Raw genomic sequence first — 18,917 nt, 5'->3', positions numbered from 1 at the left:
AGAGTAGAAAACAAGAAGAAGATGAAAAGGAAAATCAAAAACTGTCACCAACGTGCAACCTACCTGTAGCTGTTTCACCAGGGGACTTTTCTTCCTTTGAGGCTTAGTGGGTGTGTACAGTCCAATACTAAACTGACCCACATTTGCGTAAGGGTTGTCAATAACCCTACCCTTCCTTTTAATCCGCTCAGGTGGAGTAGCAGCGGAGGGACGGGGAATTTCTGTAGGTTCTACAGGTAGATGGGAGGAGTCCTGCAGGATGATCATTGAGCGGGCTTTCTTCTGTCTCTCAATGTGTGTGGCCTGGCGTTGAGCGGCCTCATAAGGCAGGTCCAAGGAGGATGGCTTAAAGCTGGAACGTCCTCCAGGTTCATGGCCCTGACTCTGGGTCCTAGATGGGGGAGGGGGAGGGCAGAAAGCTGGGGGAGGACCAGTGTCCAAATAGTAAGGAGGAGGAGGAGGTGCCGTTTGAGGAGGCGGAGGGATAGGATGAGGCTGTGAGTGTTCTCGGAGGCTGTCTGTCATAGAGGAACTGCGGGGAAATCTATGCTCGCCTGCAAGGGCAGATAACCGATCCTCCTCTGTTGCACCTGATGAGAAGAAGTGAAGAGATCACCTTTTTGAGTGAGCTAGTAAGGAAGGGCTATTTTATACCAACTATCAGGTGCATGAAAAATATACTGGGATACATCCATTCATAAATCTACATTTAGGAATGTAATAGGTGTCTCTAAAATAAATCACATAGTATTCTAATGAGACATGATTTAATCTGTGTTTGTTCAATTAGTTCAATATTTACTTTACTTTACGACTAAGAGTGTACCTATTTTAATAAAAAACATTTGATAATATGATTGAGTAACAGTGTATGTTTATTTACTTTTGAAACAATCTGTAAAGTTGCTCTCCAAGTCTTTTCCTCAGAATATCCAGTTTTCAGGGTAAACAATTTTTAACATTTAATGCAATGTATACACATTAAAGCATAAGCAATTTTCTTACCAAAAGACTTTGTCCGGGACATACCCTTCGGTAGGGGTATGTGACCTCTCTCAATTCCAGGATGTAGCCCTCCATGTAGAGTCATTCCTTGTCTCTCAAACAGTGACTACAGGACAAAAACAGAATTAACTGTGTAATAAATGACTTTAAAACATTTCTAAAGAATCATCAGTATAGTTCCAAAAAGTTAATGTAGAGTAAAATCTGTTGCTGTAAAGTTGAAATAGAAACTAGCATAAAGCTTTAAATGTGTAAATGTGTGCAGGGCTGCATGTCGTGTTAGCCATGTGTTTTAGAGTATGTTGAATGTCAAATGGTGTCTGTAGGTATGCCGGCAGGATGCAAAGTGCTGCTGACAGTATGCTGTGTGTGTAGGAGCACTCACACTGATCTCTGCTGGTGTTATTCTCCTGCTGGTAGGGCGTTGTTTGACAGTGGCTGCTCTGTAATCTGCCTCTGAGGGCTGAGAACGCAACATAGATTCCTGCGATGCCAACATCTCATCTAGTCTCTCTGTTAAGGAAGAAATGAGCCAGAACTAAATACTAAAACATAAGATCATAGAAATGTTGTGTCATCATTGCTCATATGGATGTCACAAGAAACAATGTAAAGGCATCTCTAAAATGTAGCTCTACACTATAGTGTAAAATCTTCCTTTGTCTTTTGTGGTGTTGTGGCTAAAATGGCTAAACTGTCTCAATACATTTCTGTTTTATTTTCTTGGTGGCTCCCAGTGGGTCCCAAGAGTTAAGAGAGACAAACAGAAAGGGAAAAACAGAAGTTGAAAAGTAGAGTCCTTGTTTTTCAAGTGGTCCCCTTTTCTGCTCTACCCTTGTAATCAACACTGCTGATTCTGACACATCTGTGATAAATCATCATTATAACGCTCAGAGAAGTGTTAATTTCTTGCCTCAGACTCACCTCCTCTTCTCCTTCGAGCAGAAGCTTGGTGGGAAAAAGATAGAGTCAGCAAAGGAGAGAAAAGGACAAGAGCAAGCCAACACAATGACTACTCTAAAAGTTAGAAGATACATTGAGTTTTAATGATAAAGCGAAAGCAGAATCATGACAGAGAGGGAAGTTGAGAGTGTTGAGTTTACACGCCAATTTTTCTGGCACTCACCCAGTTCCTCTAACTCAGCGGTCATGGACTTGGAGCGAAGTGTCAGGGTGGTACTGGGAGCTCTCTTAGGTGGTGGGGGAGCTGTGGAGACAAGGCATGGTGTTGAGGATGAAGTTGAGGGGGATGAAAATCCTTTGGCTCTGCGACTCAGTGCCCTCTTGGCATCCCCCAGACGGCCAGCCCATCCCTTCTTCACTGCTTTGATTTGGTCAAATTCGGATGAACTGGATGCGTCACACTTAGCCAGGACCTTGTTCAGGCCACGGTTGGAGCTCAACTTCTTCATGTTTTTTTTTTCTCTGTTTGCCTTGATGACTTATTAATTTGTCAGTCTGTCTTCAAAACTAGTAGTTTTGTAATCTTTGTGCTGCAAGAATATTCCTCTGTTGAGGAGACCATTGATAGTAAATGACAGGTTAAGTCTTCTCGTAGCATCCCTAGCTTTCTGAATCCTTCCATTAAACAGAATAACATAATTTGTCCGCCCCGATAAGTAGAGTGAGTAAAAAGTGTGTGGAAAAGAGCAGGAGACACTCATCCATCTTACTGTTAATATACTGCCTGTCTGAAATTTAGTGGATGTGCATCAGACAGAAATGCAAAACAACACTTCGGTGCACATACACAAGCATATCCTCTCACAGAGAAAACTCCTTGAGGGCGGACATAATGACATGTGGGCCGACAGACGAAGAGATGACAGTAAATTTAACAGCTAAGGAAAATGATGCGCTGCAGACTTTACATTACCAAAGCTCCTGGGAGCCTTCCAATCCTTCAGCACACACAAGGCAACTGGGCTGTTACCGTCCCAGTCAAAGCAGTAAATCATGTCTAGCAAATGTTGGATTCCAAAACAAAATGCAAAGTTATAGGCTTAAAAAAAACCCCTTTAAAATAAACTGCAAATAATGCAGTGATGTATTTCAAAATATCAGCAGTAACAGCATAAAGTCATGCAGACAGTGATCATAAAGCCACAGTCAGCAGCTGTCTCTAAATGCTAAAACCAAGCGAATTTTTCTAACAATACTCCTCAACCGAATTAGATCAGCTCACTCTGTCTGAGATCGACCAGCTAACACTCGATGCACCACTGTAGAGCGATAGCTCTCCAAATCCTCCAGATGCCCCAATGCCTTACTAGACCATAACTATCATGCTGTCGTCAGCAGCTGCACATCTGGTGTACATACGCCATCCTGGGTACTGTCCATATCAAACATCTTCATTTCCTCACCAGCCTGCACATTGTGGTACAGAAGCAGGGAGCAGAAGAGATGGAGGAGGATGGAGAAAGAGAGAGAAACAGAGACAGGCTCAGATGGAGAGAGAGTGTTGCTGTAATGTAATGCTTAATTCAAACATGCAGTGTAGTCACCATGGCAACGGTGGCAGTAGTGAGGCCACGCATGGTGCAGAGAATATGTGTTTGCTTGCAAGTCTGTGAGTGTCAGCATGTGTTTGTGCATTTGTGGAAAAGTGAAGCACAATGTGCAGAATTCGTCCCAGAAGAGGAGCTGAGTGGCAGCAGATGGTGTTTAGCACACTTTAGAGGCAACAAAGTGGAAACGGGGGCAACATTTGGCATGGTTGTGATAAAATTATATTTTACAATCAAGCTTATATTACATTTCTATAACACCCAGTACTTCTGGTGTCTGGTCAGCTGCAACATTGTCTGACACAAAACCTTCTTAAAAACCAAGCCGACATTTTTAATAAGTTAGAGAGTTTAGAGGTATATATATGTAGTTAATGTCATGTTTAAATGGAGTTGGGATGTTTCCATGCTCCTGTTTCCAGTCTTTATGATTAACAAACTGGCTTATCAAACACACAAAAATGAAAGGGGTATTGACCTTTCTCCACCAAAGAGTGAAAAAATGTTTTCTCAAAATGTTTCATTACTTCAGTTATAAAACTGAAGTTGGTCTGCCGACAAAGACTAAAATAAGTCTCAAGCTTGTTTTATGATATTAATAGTCTTGTACGTCTGCAACATAGATGATATCTAATGTCGAACCAATAACTGTGATATGGTGACATTGTGGGTGAGAGTAGGGGTTGACAGCAAGGAAAGATAAAATTTCGACTAAAGCAGACTCCTCAATGGAGGGTGGTGTGGTGATTTGCACTTTCGCCTCACAGCAAGAACGTTTGCTGTTAAAATCTGTTGGAATCTGATGCTTTCCTTGGTTGAGATGGACAGTGGGGGGACTTCCTGATCCTGCCAGTTCCCTGCCACAACATTCAGGTCATGTCTGATTGAGATCATGTTGTCTACAGTGGGTAAAACTGCAAAAAAAAAACAGCAAGCATGTTTTGCCAAGTGCTTGCTTAAAGTGAAATACTTTGTTTCTATAAGAACCCTAAGATTTTTTGTTTTGAAGACTAAAATTAAGAAGAATTTAATTAAACTGGGTGCAGATGACATTTGCTGCATCTTACTCTTTTCTGCTTGGATGGAGTCAAGGTGTCAGTTTAGAGACATCCTATTGCATTGTACTCTTTATTTAAATCTTGCAGGTTTGTATAAATATATGTGATATATGTGAGGTAACCTCATTCATAATTTTCAATGTGTATTCCCATCAGGTGCCACAATCATCTCTTGTTTATCACATGTGCAAATGACCAAACAAAGTCCAAACAATATCCACATGATGCTGTCCAGACATTGTTCAGAGTTGCTGAGTTTACTTGAAAAAAAGTGCAATGCCGCTCCCCAAAAAAATCCATGCACATGCATGCACATCTCTGCAATCAACTATTTTATCAATAACCATCAAGATACTCAAAATCCAAATGTTGTTTAAAAGAAAGTTGTTACTGTTTAGCTTTTATTTGTTCATTTTCACACATTGATGAGAGCATATTAGCCAGCACTGGCCCAGTGAAAAACACTTCAACCTTGCAATTAATATCACCCCAACACAAGGTAACTTCAGCAAAGGGTGAAGAAAAATGCAACTTCAAATCACCTAACAACAACAACATGTCATACACTTAACAGAAACTAAGAAAACAGACTGGCAGCTGTCTGACATCCTTCACATTCAGCTAGCAGGCCTCACTCTTTTCTAACTTCTTTTCAGCTTATCAAACCTCCCTATATTTTGGTACACTATTTTTGTCAGTTTCTGTCATGCTGTCTGCTGTGGGAGTGTTGCTGCATAGTTTTACGTGACTATAACTAGACATTTGGAACTATTTGTAAGATAAATACATGGCTGTAATTGTCCTAATGCAGTGGCATGGTGCGTAAATCACTGCACAGTGTGCACAATGCAGCATAACACATTCTTACTCGACAAGAATGTTATTCAATGTCGCTATCGAGAGCTGCATTCACCTTTTGTAGACTGTTAATAACTGCCACAGTCTGTTCAAAATTCACAGGAAACATGAACTCCACTCATGAACACACTAATTTGAATGTGGTCACGCACAACACTGTCCATCCATTATCTATTCCACTTCATCTTGTTCAGGGCTGCAGGAACTGAAGCCTATCCCACCTGTCTCTAGGTGAGAGGAGGGCCACAGCCCAGAGAGGCCAGCAGTCCATCACAGGGCTTAAACACAATACACTTTAACACCCACAGTTAATTTAAAATCGCCGGTTAACCTAATGTGTGACTTTGGATTGTGTGAAAGAAACTCACACAGAGGGCCTCAATGGGCCTCTTTGCGTAGAGTCTATGATCACTACTGGAAGCGTGACAGACCGAGAGATTAAGAGAGACCACAAAGCACTGAGTGGCAGGATTTAGTTGATAGAGTACTGTCCCAGTGAATCTGGGTCAAACTCATTTATCAGTGTCTCCGTATCTCCATAATCAGAAAAGAGGCGCACACACCACCCTCTACCATGCATTTAAACATGGGTATACACATGCGCATATGCGCACACACACACACACACACACACACACACACACACACACACACACACACAAACAAACAAAAAAACACAACTGTAGTGTAAGCAGGTCATTGTGCCAGAACCATGTGGGAGCTGAGTAATGGCAAACTGTGGTTGACATGGAAACTACAAAAAAATTACTGCAGGGTAAAGTGGCAGAAAATGCTAAGATAACAAAAACACGCATGTTTCTCATCTAATTATATGTATCCCTACATTATAACATTCAGAGGTCCTCAAAGGAATTTAAAATAACTTGTGTGATTTAATAATAATTAATTACAGTAATTAGAGCAACATGTTCGATTTGAATTATTTAGTAAGTTGAAAAGTCTTGAAAAATTACACTTGAATGTATATTTGTGTATATGTGTCTTAACATTTCATTTAATACAAGCATGAAAATATTTATTTTACATCTGAAGTATATTCTTTCAGACATTTAATTATCTTAAAAAGGGAGGGCAAAAAGTTGCTAAATCTATTCCTCCTGTCTTTACCTTTCTTACGAACGACTTCTTCAGACTCAGGTTTGCGTGTGACAGAAACGACCTTCATCAATAGTCTGTTGCCCCCTTGTCGGATCAAGGACACCACCTGCTTATGGCCCACCTTCACAACGTTCACGCCGTTTACCTGGACACGATACATCAAGTTACCAAGAGAACCAAGACAAGTGCAAGCCTTGCTTCTTTTAATTGTGCAGCAAATTCCGGTTAGTTCACGTGATCAAAAATTTCACCCTCAAAGATTATTTTTGCAAATCGTAACAATCTTTATAAAATATTTCCCCATGAATAGTGAAAGTTCTGTTATGTCTGTTTTAGCTGCAAATACAAATTTCAACAAGACCATGAAGAACTACTGTACGTACAGTAAATGCAGCAAAGCTCTACAGCTGCTTTACTTTTGCATTCATGGATATCATCCTCTTGTTCAACAGTGAGATTGTTACAAATGATGACATGAGAGAGGAGCTGTCCTTCATTACCTCAATAAGAAAGTCCCCAGTCCTAAGACCAGCCCTCCAGGCCACTCCCTCCACGTCCACAGACTCCAAATACTGCAGGGCAGGGAACGCTGGGGTGGGGGTGAACTCTTCGATGGGAGTCTCAGCTGAGAAGAAACACTGAGTTTTTACACATACCCAGAACAGCAAAGCAAGATCTGTAACTGATTTTTACGCAGTAAAACAGTAATTGAGATCATCAAAGAGATCTGCAACGAACACTCTGAAAATGCTTACTGTTTAAACTTCTTTGGTTAAATCTTCAAAGCTGTTGTTCAGTTGTACATCTTGACTAAAGATGTCCAGGTATATTAGGCAGGAACACTGATAGTATTGAGTGGATATACTGTTTTTTGCATGTTGTACCTAAACAATATTACTGTTGCATAAACTTTCTTTTACAAAGCTAAGATATATATCTAAAAAATGTACACGTAACCATTCAGTCCACAAGTATATTTTGTTAAGTGAGTGTGGCATCAGAAACTCCATTTAATCTTGGAGCAATTCCAACTAAATCACTGACACATGAGAGCTCTCAGAGGACCATTAAGTGAACTGCAGTGTGTCTGTGTTTAAGGGTGCTGGGGAGTAAAAGAACGACGGAGAAAGAGAGTGAGGTGAGCCAAGATTCATGGTAGTGAGTGATGGAGCAGTAAAGCACACTCAGACTCCCGGCAAGCTGCCTGAGACGGGTTTCCATGGTAACCAGCCCGAGCAGGGAGCTGGCACGTGCATGAGTAAAATGAATTTGTGTTGATGGAAATGAGTTGAAAGGCGATTTTGGTTAAAAAGCGGAAGGTATGACAGTTTTTGGAGAGGATAATGGACAGCAAGGACGTGAAAGGGGTGGAGGAGACCAGAGAGGAACAAAAACAGTGACAGGCTAAGCACAAATTTGAGGAATAGAAAGGGGAGAGAGGAGTGTGTCTATACTAATGCTCAACACCATGTGCGAGGAACAGATGGGACAGCTAGCTGACAGCTCAGCCAAGGATGACGCCACCAGAGGGGGTACATGGGCTCTCACATATACACACACACACACACAGACGCCTGAGTGCATCTGAGTAAATAAGCTGAGTGTTGATCAAAGCTGGTTGCCTTGTTGACTCAGTCACAATAATGACTGAGCTGAACTCAGTGACTCAGACCATCTCTCTACTTGTGAGTTCAGGACAAGCATATCGAAAACAAAGAAGTAGTGAATGTGAATGTTTTGGCAATGGTGTGCATCTGTGGGCATATTGCTCACCTTTGGCTCCCCGCAGGACAAAACCAAACCCCTCATTTTCTTTCTTCTGTAAAACAGCATTCTTCTCCTCTATGATGTAGTCACTGGTGAGGAAAGAGCAGAGGAACAGCAGGTAAGAGTCCAACACCATCCTCGCACAGACAAAGAGAGGGGAGTGAGGGCAGCGGAGCAAAGAGGGTCGTCGATTGGGGGTTAAAAAGTGGGAGGTGGTGGTGGTGCGTACACACATAAACACGCATGAACATACACACCTGTGTTTATTTTCAAAATCATGTTAAAAGCCAAACAAGGCACTACAGCTCAGGATTCCCATGAGTTTTACAAGTATTTTGAGAAGACATAAACAGGTACTGCAAGAAGGAACAAGAGTGAGTGTGAGAGAAAATGAGCAGGGGAAAGTGATCCTCATGACTGAAGTATCATTGGGAAAAACCCTGAGAGTGAATCAATCTTCTGGCTTATCCCTCAGATGAGACTTCAGCTGAGAAGTGTGTTGAGGGATTTTGCGAGAGAAGCCGACAGAGACGACTCAGAAGCAATGTTGTGCTCTGACTAATGACAGAGAAAATAGGGCGCAAAAGTAAGTGAAGCAGGTCATCATTGTCTGATTTTTCTGAGTGTTCAGGGGTGGTTGGTGGTGTTAACCTGAGGTGCTTTGTGCACTTTTTAGGGCAGTTCTTTTAAGCATGTATTTTTAAAAAGCCTCTAAGCCAAAGGCAAGGTTGGAACTGTGGTTGTGAGGGGCAAAGCAAATATTAGTGCAAAGCTATTCTCAATACCAGCCCCTCTCATCAAACCAAATAGATGGGAACTGCCACATGGGAGGTAAAATTAAATTAGGGGGAAACATCATTTGGTTCATGTCTAATGCAGAATAATAAAATAAACTCTTTGATGAGCCTGAAAGATGTATAAAGGAGTCATTTTCCTGAATCTAGTGTGCATAAACACCAACATAAATTGCAGCATGTCTTCATATATTCTATGCTCTTCACAACGTACTTAGACTGAAAGGGCTGCTGCCAGTTTACATCCTGAATGCATTTACAAAAGCCACAACTTTTTAGGTAGATATTGAGCGGTGGCGTTTAACCTGGATGGTAGCTGCAGTGTCATTAGTTCAGTCACATACACTCTACTCACTCAGACTTATCAAGAGAATAGAGAGCTCCTGCTGATGGAGCCAAAAGACCTGTGACCAACCTTTCTGCAGGAGGTTAAAAGTTTGGCTTCATAAAAACTATTCATCCATTTTTGTATTCATTATCAAGCACAGAAAATTGTGTTGGTTAAACATCACTAAGTAACTGTTTGTGCAAACCCTTGAAACCCTTTTATCATATATCCTTTCACTTTCCTTATCGCTCTATGCCCCTAAATGCTGCATTAATGCACTGTCCTCACTCTCCTTGTTCAGAATCCACCTACATATCTAAAAAAACACTGATGTAAGACTACATATTTTTGTGTTTTCTCAAAAATAAACCTGCCCTCTGACATTTGTGATTCTAATATTCCACAAACTGCAGCTCAGATCTGAGTAACTGCACAACATAAGTCTCTGTCCAACGTGGGCCTCGTGCTGACATGTGCTTGTGATAGTTTATTCAGACTTATCACCCCCCCCGGATCTAAGTTTGTAGGTAGAATCTGCTGATTTTAAGCAGCGCTCATATCATAGCGTGGAGTCCATTTCAACAGCAGTTCTTTCCTAATCTACATCTGAATACAAAAAGAACTCACTTGAAAGAAAATATGGACAATATGCCTTTATGTAGACTAAGTGTTAGTAATGCAGGGTGGAACTCTGGAAACAGGGTTATGGTAATGTGGAAAAGAAAAAAAGGGAAAAAAAAGACAAATCTAAGAGGTGGGCAATTTAAGCAAGGTTGAGATAGAGATGGTGGAAACTGTGTTTCAAACTGAAAAGTGTAGCTTTAAAGTGGAAATTTGCATTATTACATAACATCAAACAGCTTGCAACTCCATTTCCTGCCAACATACTTGATTTAGAAGAGAGGCAATATTCATGCTCTTTACTCAATAAATGTTATCTTTAGACGTGAACAAGAAATCATACAGTACCAGCACAGAGAGTTAAAACTTAGAGGCTTAAACAAGCCTATAAAAGAGATTCTGGTGAAAGCCACTTAAATTTCTTCCCAACACATGCATGGAGAGCGTATATCAAACATCTGTTTGCACACATGCATACAGACAAAAACTAAGATTGGTTTTATAATTTGCTTTGTATTTTAGAGTCAGAGCTGAGTACACTGACTGCTTCATTCCTTTAGATGGCAGCAGCTTCACTGCACTTTTTCACCTTTTCACATGGACTTTATTAACGCAGACATGGCAAAGAAGTGATCTGTGACACGATCATCAGAGTCTGTGCAGCACAGTAGACACGACCACACGTGGCCTGCACAATGCTGAAGCATGGAGACACAAGCCGTACCTGTATGAGGTGAAGTTGTCATAAGATCCCACAGTGTAGTGTCTGAACAGTCTCTTATTGCGGTCCTCCCGAGTCTCTGTAAAACAAATCAAATACATTTTAAAATAATATGACAAACAAAGAACCCCCAAATTTTCCATAGAATCCTTCATTTTTTTGTAAGTTGACTTCAAGTACTGGAGGCAAGTCTAAAAGGGAACAACTGGTTTTACAGTGGGTGGAAAATTAAAAGTTTTTTAATGCGAATGTCATCAACTCAGCTTGTAAAAATGCTGGTTTTAATTTACCTGCCACAATGTCTTATATTCACAGAATTGTTAACAGACTAGAACTTTAACACAAGAGACCAGATGCTTGAAAGCAATGTCAGCTAACATGTCCCAAGAATGCATAACTTAGGCATGTTTTGAGAAGTAAACGGGTAATTTTTTTTTTGTTTTTAAAAATGCATTTAGTTTTGTTGCTGTTTAAACTAATTAACAAAATACCCCAAATGTCAAGACTACTTCTGTTTGAGCTTCTATCAAGTTTAGCATAAAAATGTCAGCATTAATCTAATTAAATGAGCAGAAAGAGGAATTAAGCTACCACAGAGAAGTAATTATCATTAGCATGCTTCATTTATCATAACCTACCAGACCTATAATTGTTCCATGGCAATTTTTTTGCTTTTGAATCTGTAAAATAATTGCATAATTTGCCTCAGTATTTCCTCTAAAGTGGGGGAATATTAGAACTGGATCTCAATTAATATAATGTGCGTTTAGGTACAGTATGTGTGCATGGTTTCAGTTAGTGTGAGGATTTATCTTATGTAAGTGCTGATAAAGATCGATGCTCTCCCCCCACTCTAATAATACACGCTGCACCTCCACTAAACGGCAATCTGCTGACTAAGCACCTCGTGACCTTTTGAGGTGACACAGAAACACTTAATTGGAAGAGGCTGTGAGAGGAGGACCATCGCATGGATGGTGGTGATGTGAGACTCACAGCATGTTGCCACAAAACTGCCTTAAAAACTTTGTCACATGTTCCCTTTATATTGGTTTCCTCTCACTTATGTGAGAATTGAATTGAATATTGAATATTCAATTGAATAGGCCAGCCTAGTACTGCTACTAAAGTTTACAGGGGAAAAGAACATCTGTCATGTATGCATCTGTCATGAACATGGGCAAATCTGGCAGAAATCCATTTAGCTTTCACCATATTCCATAAATGAAGCGGACATGAGCAGATACTGAAATGAGGTGAGAGAAGACGAGCCAGTAAGAGGTTCCAACACAAGACACAAACTGAGCAACATTAACATTGTACTCAAGACTGCAGTACAATGGATAAGCTGAGTAATGTGTGTATACGGTCTCTAAAGTAATTTCCAGGTCAAATCAATTAACTGTATAATTACTACTTTAATACAATCAGTAGTTAAAGTTTAAAGCTTGAAGAAACTGAACATGGATGATGACAATGAAAAAAAAATCACTAAACCCAAAAAATGTAACTCTTAATTTTAAGTGATTAGGATAAATTACTGGAGGTAAGGGGGAAAGAAAGGTCACCAAAGAGCTGGATGGTATTATGTATGGGTTAGAAGATTACTTTGTGTCCAGTCTTAGGAGGAAAGATGTGACATTTTGTTAGCACGGACAAAAAGGAAGTGGTAATGAAGGAATGCTGCTCTCTCATGGAGAACTTTCTCAGCCAAATATCACCTTCTCAAACTTCTACACACAAATTTGATCATGTTCATTCAGCGTTATTCATGTAAAAAAGGCCATAAACGTTGGTGTATATGGAAAGTTTGTGTGAGTAAATGTATAGACTGACCGTAGTGTGTGTGGTGCATGCATTTGTGTACGTATAATACATGTGTGTATGTGTGCACCCTGTGATATCAGATGCAGTCTAAAAGCGTAAAATGTGGCTCATTCATCACAGCTGTCATGTATTTTGTGCAGCCCTGGAGCATCTAAAAGCAGGGTTCTGATAGCACAGATAACCTCAACTTTACTTCCATCCATCACACACACACACACACAAATACAGGAAAGAAGAGACATGACAAAGGACATTTACTGTAAAGTGATAACTATTATAACCGCTATTATCCCGTGTAGACTAAACAAAAGTATACACACTTTTTTCATATTAAAGAAATACATTCAATACGTTTAAGGCTAAGTTTTGTTGTTTAAGTCCAGGTTAACTATATAGGTCCTCTTTTAATTCAAACTCTTGGGACATTATTGATAAAAGCTAACAAAAACGCAGAGTAATATAATAGAATTTAGAGAAAAGAAAGAGAGGATGGGGCAAAGGTAATTTCCTCTGAAAACAATCTGAAGTACAATTGCAGAGTGTGCATTGGGGGTGGCCTCAGCATGCAAGTTGATAAGTACGAAAAGTCTAAAGTGAATGGCATTTTCATCAAAGCAATTTACTACAGTTCACAGAAAAATATACAGAATGTGGAAAAAAATGGGAAAATTTCTTTAGAGCTGTGTAAAAGACATGAATATGAGAGATGTCAAGAAAAGAAAGATATGATTTTCTTCTTAGGAGCTGCCCCCCATTTCTGTCTCTCTTATTGAAGCTCATTACAGTTTTTATATGTTCCTTTTGAAACACCTGCCATTTTGTTGGTCTTCCCTTGAAGAAACTCTTGCAACAAGTGTATGAGTGGTGGAAGCCTCATTTGCAAAGAGCAAACTCAATGAAGAATGAGTAAAGAAAGGGAAGATGCCTCATTGGAGTATTGAGATTTTCGACTCTATGTCGAACATTCAGCACTGCAGGAGTACTATTACAGCACCTGCTTAGAAGACTACACAGCATGCCAGTTCACTGTTCAATAAGGTGGTGTATATCTGGACAGGTTGGCCTACTTGGTTACTGTTAACTATTAACTGGTTTAAAAAAACTTTTTTAACTGGTTTAAAGAGGAATAAAACAGAAGCACTGCTTTTACTTTTGTCAGTTAAAGTGTTTTGTTGTGAAGACAGAGAAGACCAGGGCTTGCAAACATGATGCAATATGATCTGATGATTAACTCAAGCATTACCTACATTACCTATACAGCCAATCCTAAATACACTTGAAAGAAAACGGAATGCAGTCTCATGAGATTTAGGACGTAAAGAAACGTGTGGATGGGAGCATAATGTTAAATAGTGCTCAACCTCAAAGAGGTGATATATAATACACACCACAGGTCATTTATCAGTGCTTACAATCCAACAAGATTCAAACAGGCACATGAACCAAAGCTCCTTTTGGCTCCTTTCAGTACTGATTCTTAATGACTGATTAAAAAAATAACAGAGTAACAGGAGAGAGCAACAGTAACAGAGTTCAAAGGGTTTAAAACTTCACATTGACAATGTGAATAAAATGAAATTGTAAGTGCATGGCATGTGGGTCAACCCTTATATGCGTCAACTAAATTGCAAACACCACTGGGCAAAAAAAAAATCTATAGTGACCTTTTTTTCTGAAGATTGCGAGGTAAATGTGGTGACAGAAAACCTGACTAAATCTACAAATTCTCTTTTCAGGCTTTTGAAAATGGAACTTGAGACTTTGGCCAATAACAGGTCTTCTCAGATCAGATAATCATACATGGTATAAGGAGCATCTAAACTCTGACTAAATGGAGATAATGGACGATGAGTGGGTTAAGCAGGGGATGTTCAACTGGGAGGACAAAGATTTAATCCAGATGATGCCAATCTCCATTTAAATTTTCATATTTACAAAGTCTGTGCACAGGTCTCTGTATTTTAAGTGGGACTGTCGTGGAACAGAGAAGAAAAAAGGAGAGCAGCAGGAAGAGAACTGTGTTATCACGTTTCTTAATCTTTTGCTTTTATCCTTTTCTAGATTTGTGCCAAGTCTCTTTTGTGTTTGTACCCAGAAATTCACAGACGGCAGAGGTTTTTCATGGATTTAACGTGGCACTAATTTAAAGGTTTTCTTTCTGTGTTATGAGCAATAATTCAACCATGAAAATGTGAGAATAACTTGTTTGTTGATTCTCACTTCTGATAAAGTGTGTTATTAGCATGTCAAGTTAAACGCCACGCTTTCTATTACTCTGTTAACAGGCTACATTTCTGAGAGTTCTGCTGCCTGCACCTTTTTTTCAGCCTATCATGCCTCTCCATTCTGGACAGATTGTAACTCTTTCACTGTCCTTGTCTGAAGGACACAAGAACCAATCACACACACACACACACACAGATGAATGAAAACACAAACCAACATGGACACACAGTGAACCCTGCTGAATGAGAATTAACCTATGCTGTTTTACCACTGATAAGAGTTGCACACAAACATCCACAAACACTAACACAAACACACACTTATCAAGTGAGCCTCATTGACTTTTAATTCTATCCTTCTACCCACCCACACACCCCCTCTTTTCTTTTATTTTGCACTCTGTCTGCCTCCTTGTTTGTATTGGGTGTGTTAACCTTCTTAACCCAGTGGATGGAAGACTACATACAGGGTATAGTAAACCCAGAGGGCTCTGTACACCTTGAATACTAAAACACTGTTTAAATTAATCAGAACAATACTGGACTCTCAAGTGGAACTTCCTAAGAGTCACACTGCTTACAAGGAGGGGGTGGGGGTGGGTGGGGTGCAGTGGAGTAGGAAGACAGAACAATCTTTTATTTCTCTTTTGTGCTGTCATACAATGTGCCAGTCGTTACAAAGATCTAACTGGGAGCTGCTGAGGTGTGCAGGTGGATGCAAAGCTTCCCCACCTCCACAAAAGTGCACAAGATAGACCAGTATCTTATATTTCTTATTCTGTAACTTTCTTTTCCCCTAACCCTCATGAGTGAGTCTTAAATAGAAAAGTGTCCTCATTTTGTTCAATGTTGGATGAAATTAGATAGAAAGAACACTGAAGGAAAAGAAACTCTGTACAAAAGACTAGTTCTTTATCTGTTCTGTACACAGAGGGAATTCAAGTAAACCATGTATAGTAGTTGGATTTCTAAGGATTTCTAAGGACAGTATTCAGCATCAAAGAAGACTTATTTTCTACAAATTGTATAGATTATTTTAATTAACTATAGAAGATGTCAAAAAAGAAGATTAGAATGAAAAAGCAGAGAAAGAACATAAGAGCGGAAGGGTGGGGGGGTGGTGGTCATATATTATATTGAAATGGATTTAAACTAGGGGAGAGAAGGCAACGGTTGACAACACTGATACACAGGTCACATAAATAGTCCTGATTAGTGACTTCCAAATAAATCAGTGAAAGAACTAGACTTGCCATATAAATTTTATAGTTATAATCCTTTACATTTTATAAAAGAAAATTCAAATCCAGTTAGCCTCCCTTTATATACAGCTCTTTTTATTCACAGTTCCACTGCATGCATGTCCAGGTCATTCCAACCCATTCATTAGGGCGTCTATGCTAGCTTTTTTTTTTTTTCGACTATCTTTAGCTTCAAGAGTTGAATTTCATTGTATTGGACTTAATCACTACTGTTTGTTGGATGATTCATAATTTAGAACCCACAATGATGGCATAGAGCTCTGCGGTTTCAAATGTACTACTACACTAAGGACATGACATTAGAAATATCAAATTACTGTGTTAGTATGACCAAAACCAGACTTAAAAAATGGATGCAACCATTTTAGTCCAACCAAAATTGAAATCGAGCTTCTCAAAGCTATACAAACACACCCAGATAACACAGTTGGGAACTGAATCCATTATCCTGCATGTAGGCACTCAGTAAAGTCTAAGTGTAAATATTATTCTGCAGAATTCTCAATAAAGCTGTTCTCATACACATATTTTTCTCTTTTTTTTCAGATGGCTAAACATATCAGAAATTGTGATTGAAAATCAGCCCATTATGACAACATGTCAATTATTAAAGCATTTCCATACTGTTGCTCTGTTCCAACAAAATCCTGATTTTATAACCACTGACAAAACTAAACCTGAGCATCTGCTTAACCTCCTCCTTATGTTGCCTCTTAGTAATGCCACAGTGCTCTCACTTTTTTACTACTGAGGACAATGCTTATTTATGCAGATCCAACAGGATATGTCACAGGATATGAGCAGGCTCATCTTGCTAGTGAGCTCATTTAAGTTTTGAGCCTTATACACCTAGAGACAAACTAAGTAACAAGTAAGGAGAAAAAGAAAGGGAGTGAGGGCATAAACTTAATACCCTCTTTTTAGTATAAGTCGTCACGGTCGACCAAGGCACTTTGATCGAAGCGCGACTAAGGCAATGACATTGCAAATACTAATGGTCTGTTAAGGAGACAAGCTTTTTATAAAACAGAATAGGAGGCATAATTCAATAATGCAAGCACTAAAAGAGAGGAGTTCATCAGAGCCATCAAGTGTGAGAGATTAACATATAAAGCTATATGTTCAGATGGAAGATCTGCCTTGTGTTATTCAATTAAGAACAATAGAGGGATACTTGAATATTGGGACAGTGCCAGTCACAAGTTTGGACACACCTATCCATTTGTTTTCAATGAGCAGGTGTGTCTAAACTCTTGACTGATATTGTAAAAATTAAAAAGAGAAGAAAAGATCTTGCCAATTGTGGAGTGGGATGTGGCTGAGATACAAGAGAAAAAGGATAGCAGAGGATGAATGGTAAGACCTTCAACTAACCCTGTGAGTGGACATTGAAAAAAGAGCTTTAAGTTGACTAAGTTCATTTATGATATTCATATGACAAATTATCAAATCATCTTCAGCTCTGAAGTTCCTTTTCATGGCACTGGATCATGCTCCCTGTCAGTCTTGAATGTGTAGATGTCACCATCCTATTCTTAAAATGGAAACATTTGCATTCTTCTTTTTAACCTTTGTTTTAGTCTTCTATTACGTGAAGCTATTCACCCCCAGGAGTCTTTATGGGGTTCCTGCCTCGAAAAATGACATGCCCAAAATGAATTGGGTATTTCTCTGCAATTACAAAACTCCATTTGAGCCATTTTGATATCAAAATAAAGCAAACGGTTCTGAGGCTTAATCAGAGCCAGATCAAACCGGATATTCCCCTTCTGCCCCTTGTACTGTACGCTCCAGGGTTGAAGAGGTTAATTCCTCATGTTGAGTCATATTGCAAGTTTTCCACATCTACAAAATGATGTTTTCGTGGTTACATTACAACATCACTTTAAAATGACATGCACTATGACTATAAGTGAGGCATCTGGTAATGCTTTGATGTGAACAGTGTAGATTGTGGTGGGACTTACCCCAGTACAGCTCATGACACCTGGAGTTTGTTGGGCCTGCCTTCACAACTGTTACCACTCCATCTATCCTGCTACACACCACTGGCAGATCTGACACCATGACTGGACAACAGTCCATTTTCAGTTCTATCCTTTCAGCTTCCTCCAAGACTTTGTCAAGGAACTTGTCTGTCCTTCTTTCCTCCTGTCCATCTTCCAGCATGAATCACTGACAAGAACTGGCATCTCTCTCATCTACGCCTTGAGACAATTAAAAAGACTCCTGAATGGTCCGTTTTCTGCAGACATCTATTAAAAAATTCCTCAGCACCATTTTCTTGTAAACGACTTTTGGTTTCCTCCCCCTGAGAATGAAATAAGACTTCCTGAAGGAGAAGCACAGAAAAATTGTGACATTGTCTTTGGACTTAATGTCCAATTCTGTTTTAGCCTCAAGCTGCACAACTCCAGTATGTATTTCATCTCTTTGCTTTTCTACCGCCTTTCTCCTCCTCCTCTCCCTCAGAATTGGTTGGTTTGTTGAAGAGCCTTCAGAGAGCTTGTTGTTGCTGTGTAAGTGTCAGAAGCAGGGACCAACGTCTATAAATACATCAGCTCTGTCAAAGAGGTACAGGCCTTGAATAATTGAATCAAATTCAGACAACAAGAAGCAACTCCTTTACAAGATCCTTAAACACTATGATGGTTCATCACAGCAACCTCAGAGGTCAAAGTCAACACATGCAGAGATAAACTCAAACAAACACAGACTCACAAACACATATTCTCAGGAGGAATGAAAGCAGGAGTACGTGAGGGACAAATTTACCTGAACAGTTGATACCAAAGCTGAACTAAACTGAATCATTATGATCA

The 18,917-nt window shown here is 39.6% G+C and overlaps 1 protein-coding gene across 2 annotated transcripts in view; it reads right to left on the bottom strand.

The window, feature by feature from the left end:
* shank3a (SH3 and multiple ankyrin repeat domains 3a) overlaps window positions 1-18,917 on the bottom strand; it is a 161,361-nt gene that overhangs the window by 13,231 nt on the left and 129,213 nt on the right. The window contains exons 15-23 of one of the 2 annotated variants that reach the window (XM_072385676.1): window positions 10,785-10,860; window positions 8,324-8,406; window positions 7,051-7,175; window positions 6,560-6,695; window positions 2,132-2,212; window positions 1,930-1,953; window positions 1,391-1,518; window positions 1,006-1,111; window positions 64-590 (exon numbers count right to left, since the gene is read on the bottom strand). In XM_072385676.1, coding sequence (XP_072241777.1) covers window positions 64-590; window positions 1,006-1,111; window positions 1,391-1,518; window positions 1,930-1,953; window positions 2,132-2,212; window positions 6,560-6,695; window positions 7,051-7,175; window positions 8,324-8,406; window positions 10,785-10,860 — 1,286 coding nt within the window. The remainder of the gene's footprint in view (window positions 1-63; window positions 591-1,005; window positions 1,112-1,390; window positions 1,519-1,929; window positions 1,954-2,131; window positions 2,213-6,559; window positions 6,696-7,050; window positions 7,176-8,323; window positions 8,407-10,784; window positions 10,861-18,917) is intronic. The other variant, XM_072385677.1, reaches the window with a different exon arrangement.

Source organism: Leuresthes tenuis, unplaced genomic scaffold (assembly GCF_036924035.1).
Source record: "Leuresthes tenuis unplaced genomic scaffold, fLeuTen1.0.hap1 SCAF_5, whole genome shotgun sequence".
Classification (NCBI taxonomy): domain Eukaryota; kingdom Metazoa; phylum Chordata; class Actinopteri; order Atheriniformes; family Atherinopsidae; genus Leuresthes; species Leuresthes tenuis.
This window is presented reverse-complemented; position numbering and strand designations above follow the sequence as displayed.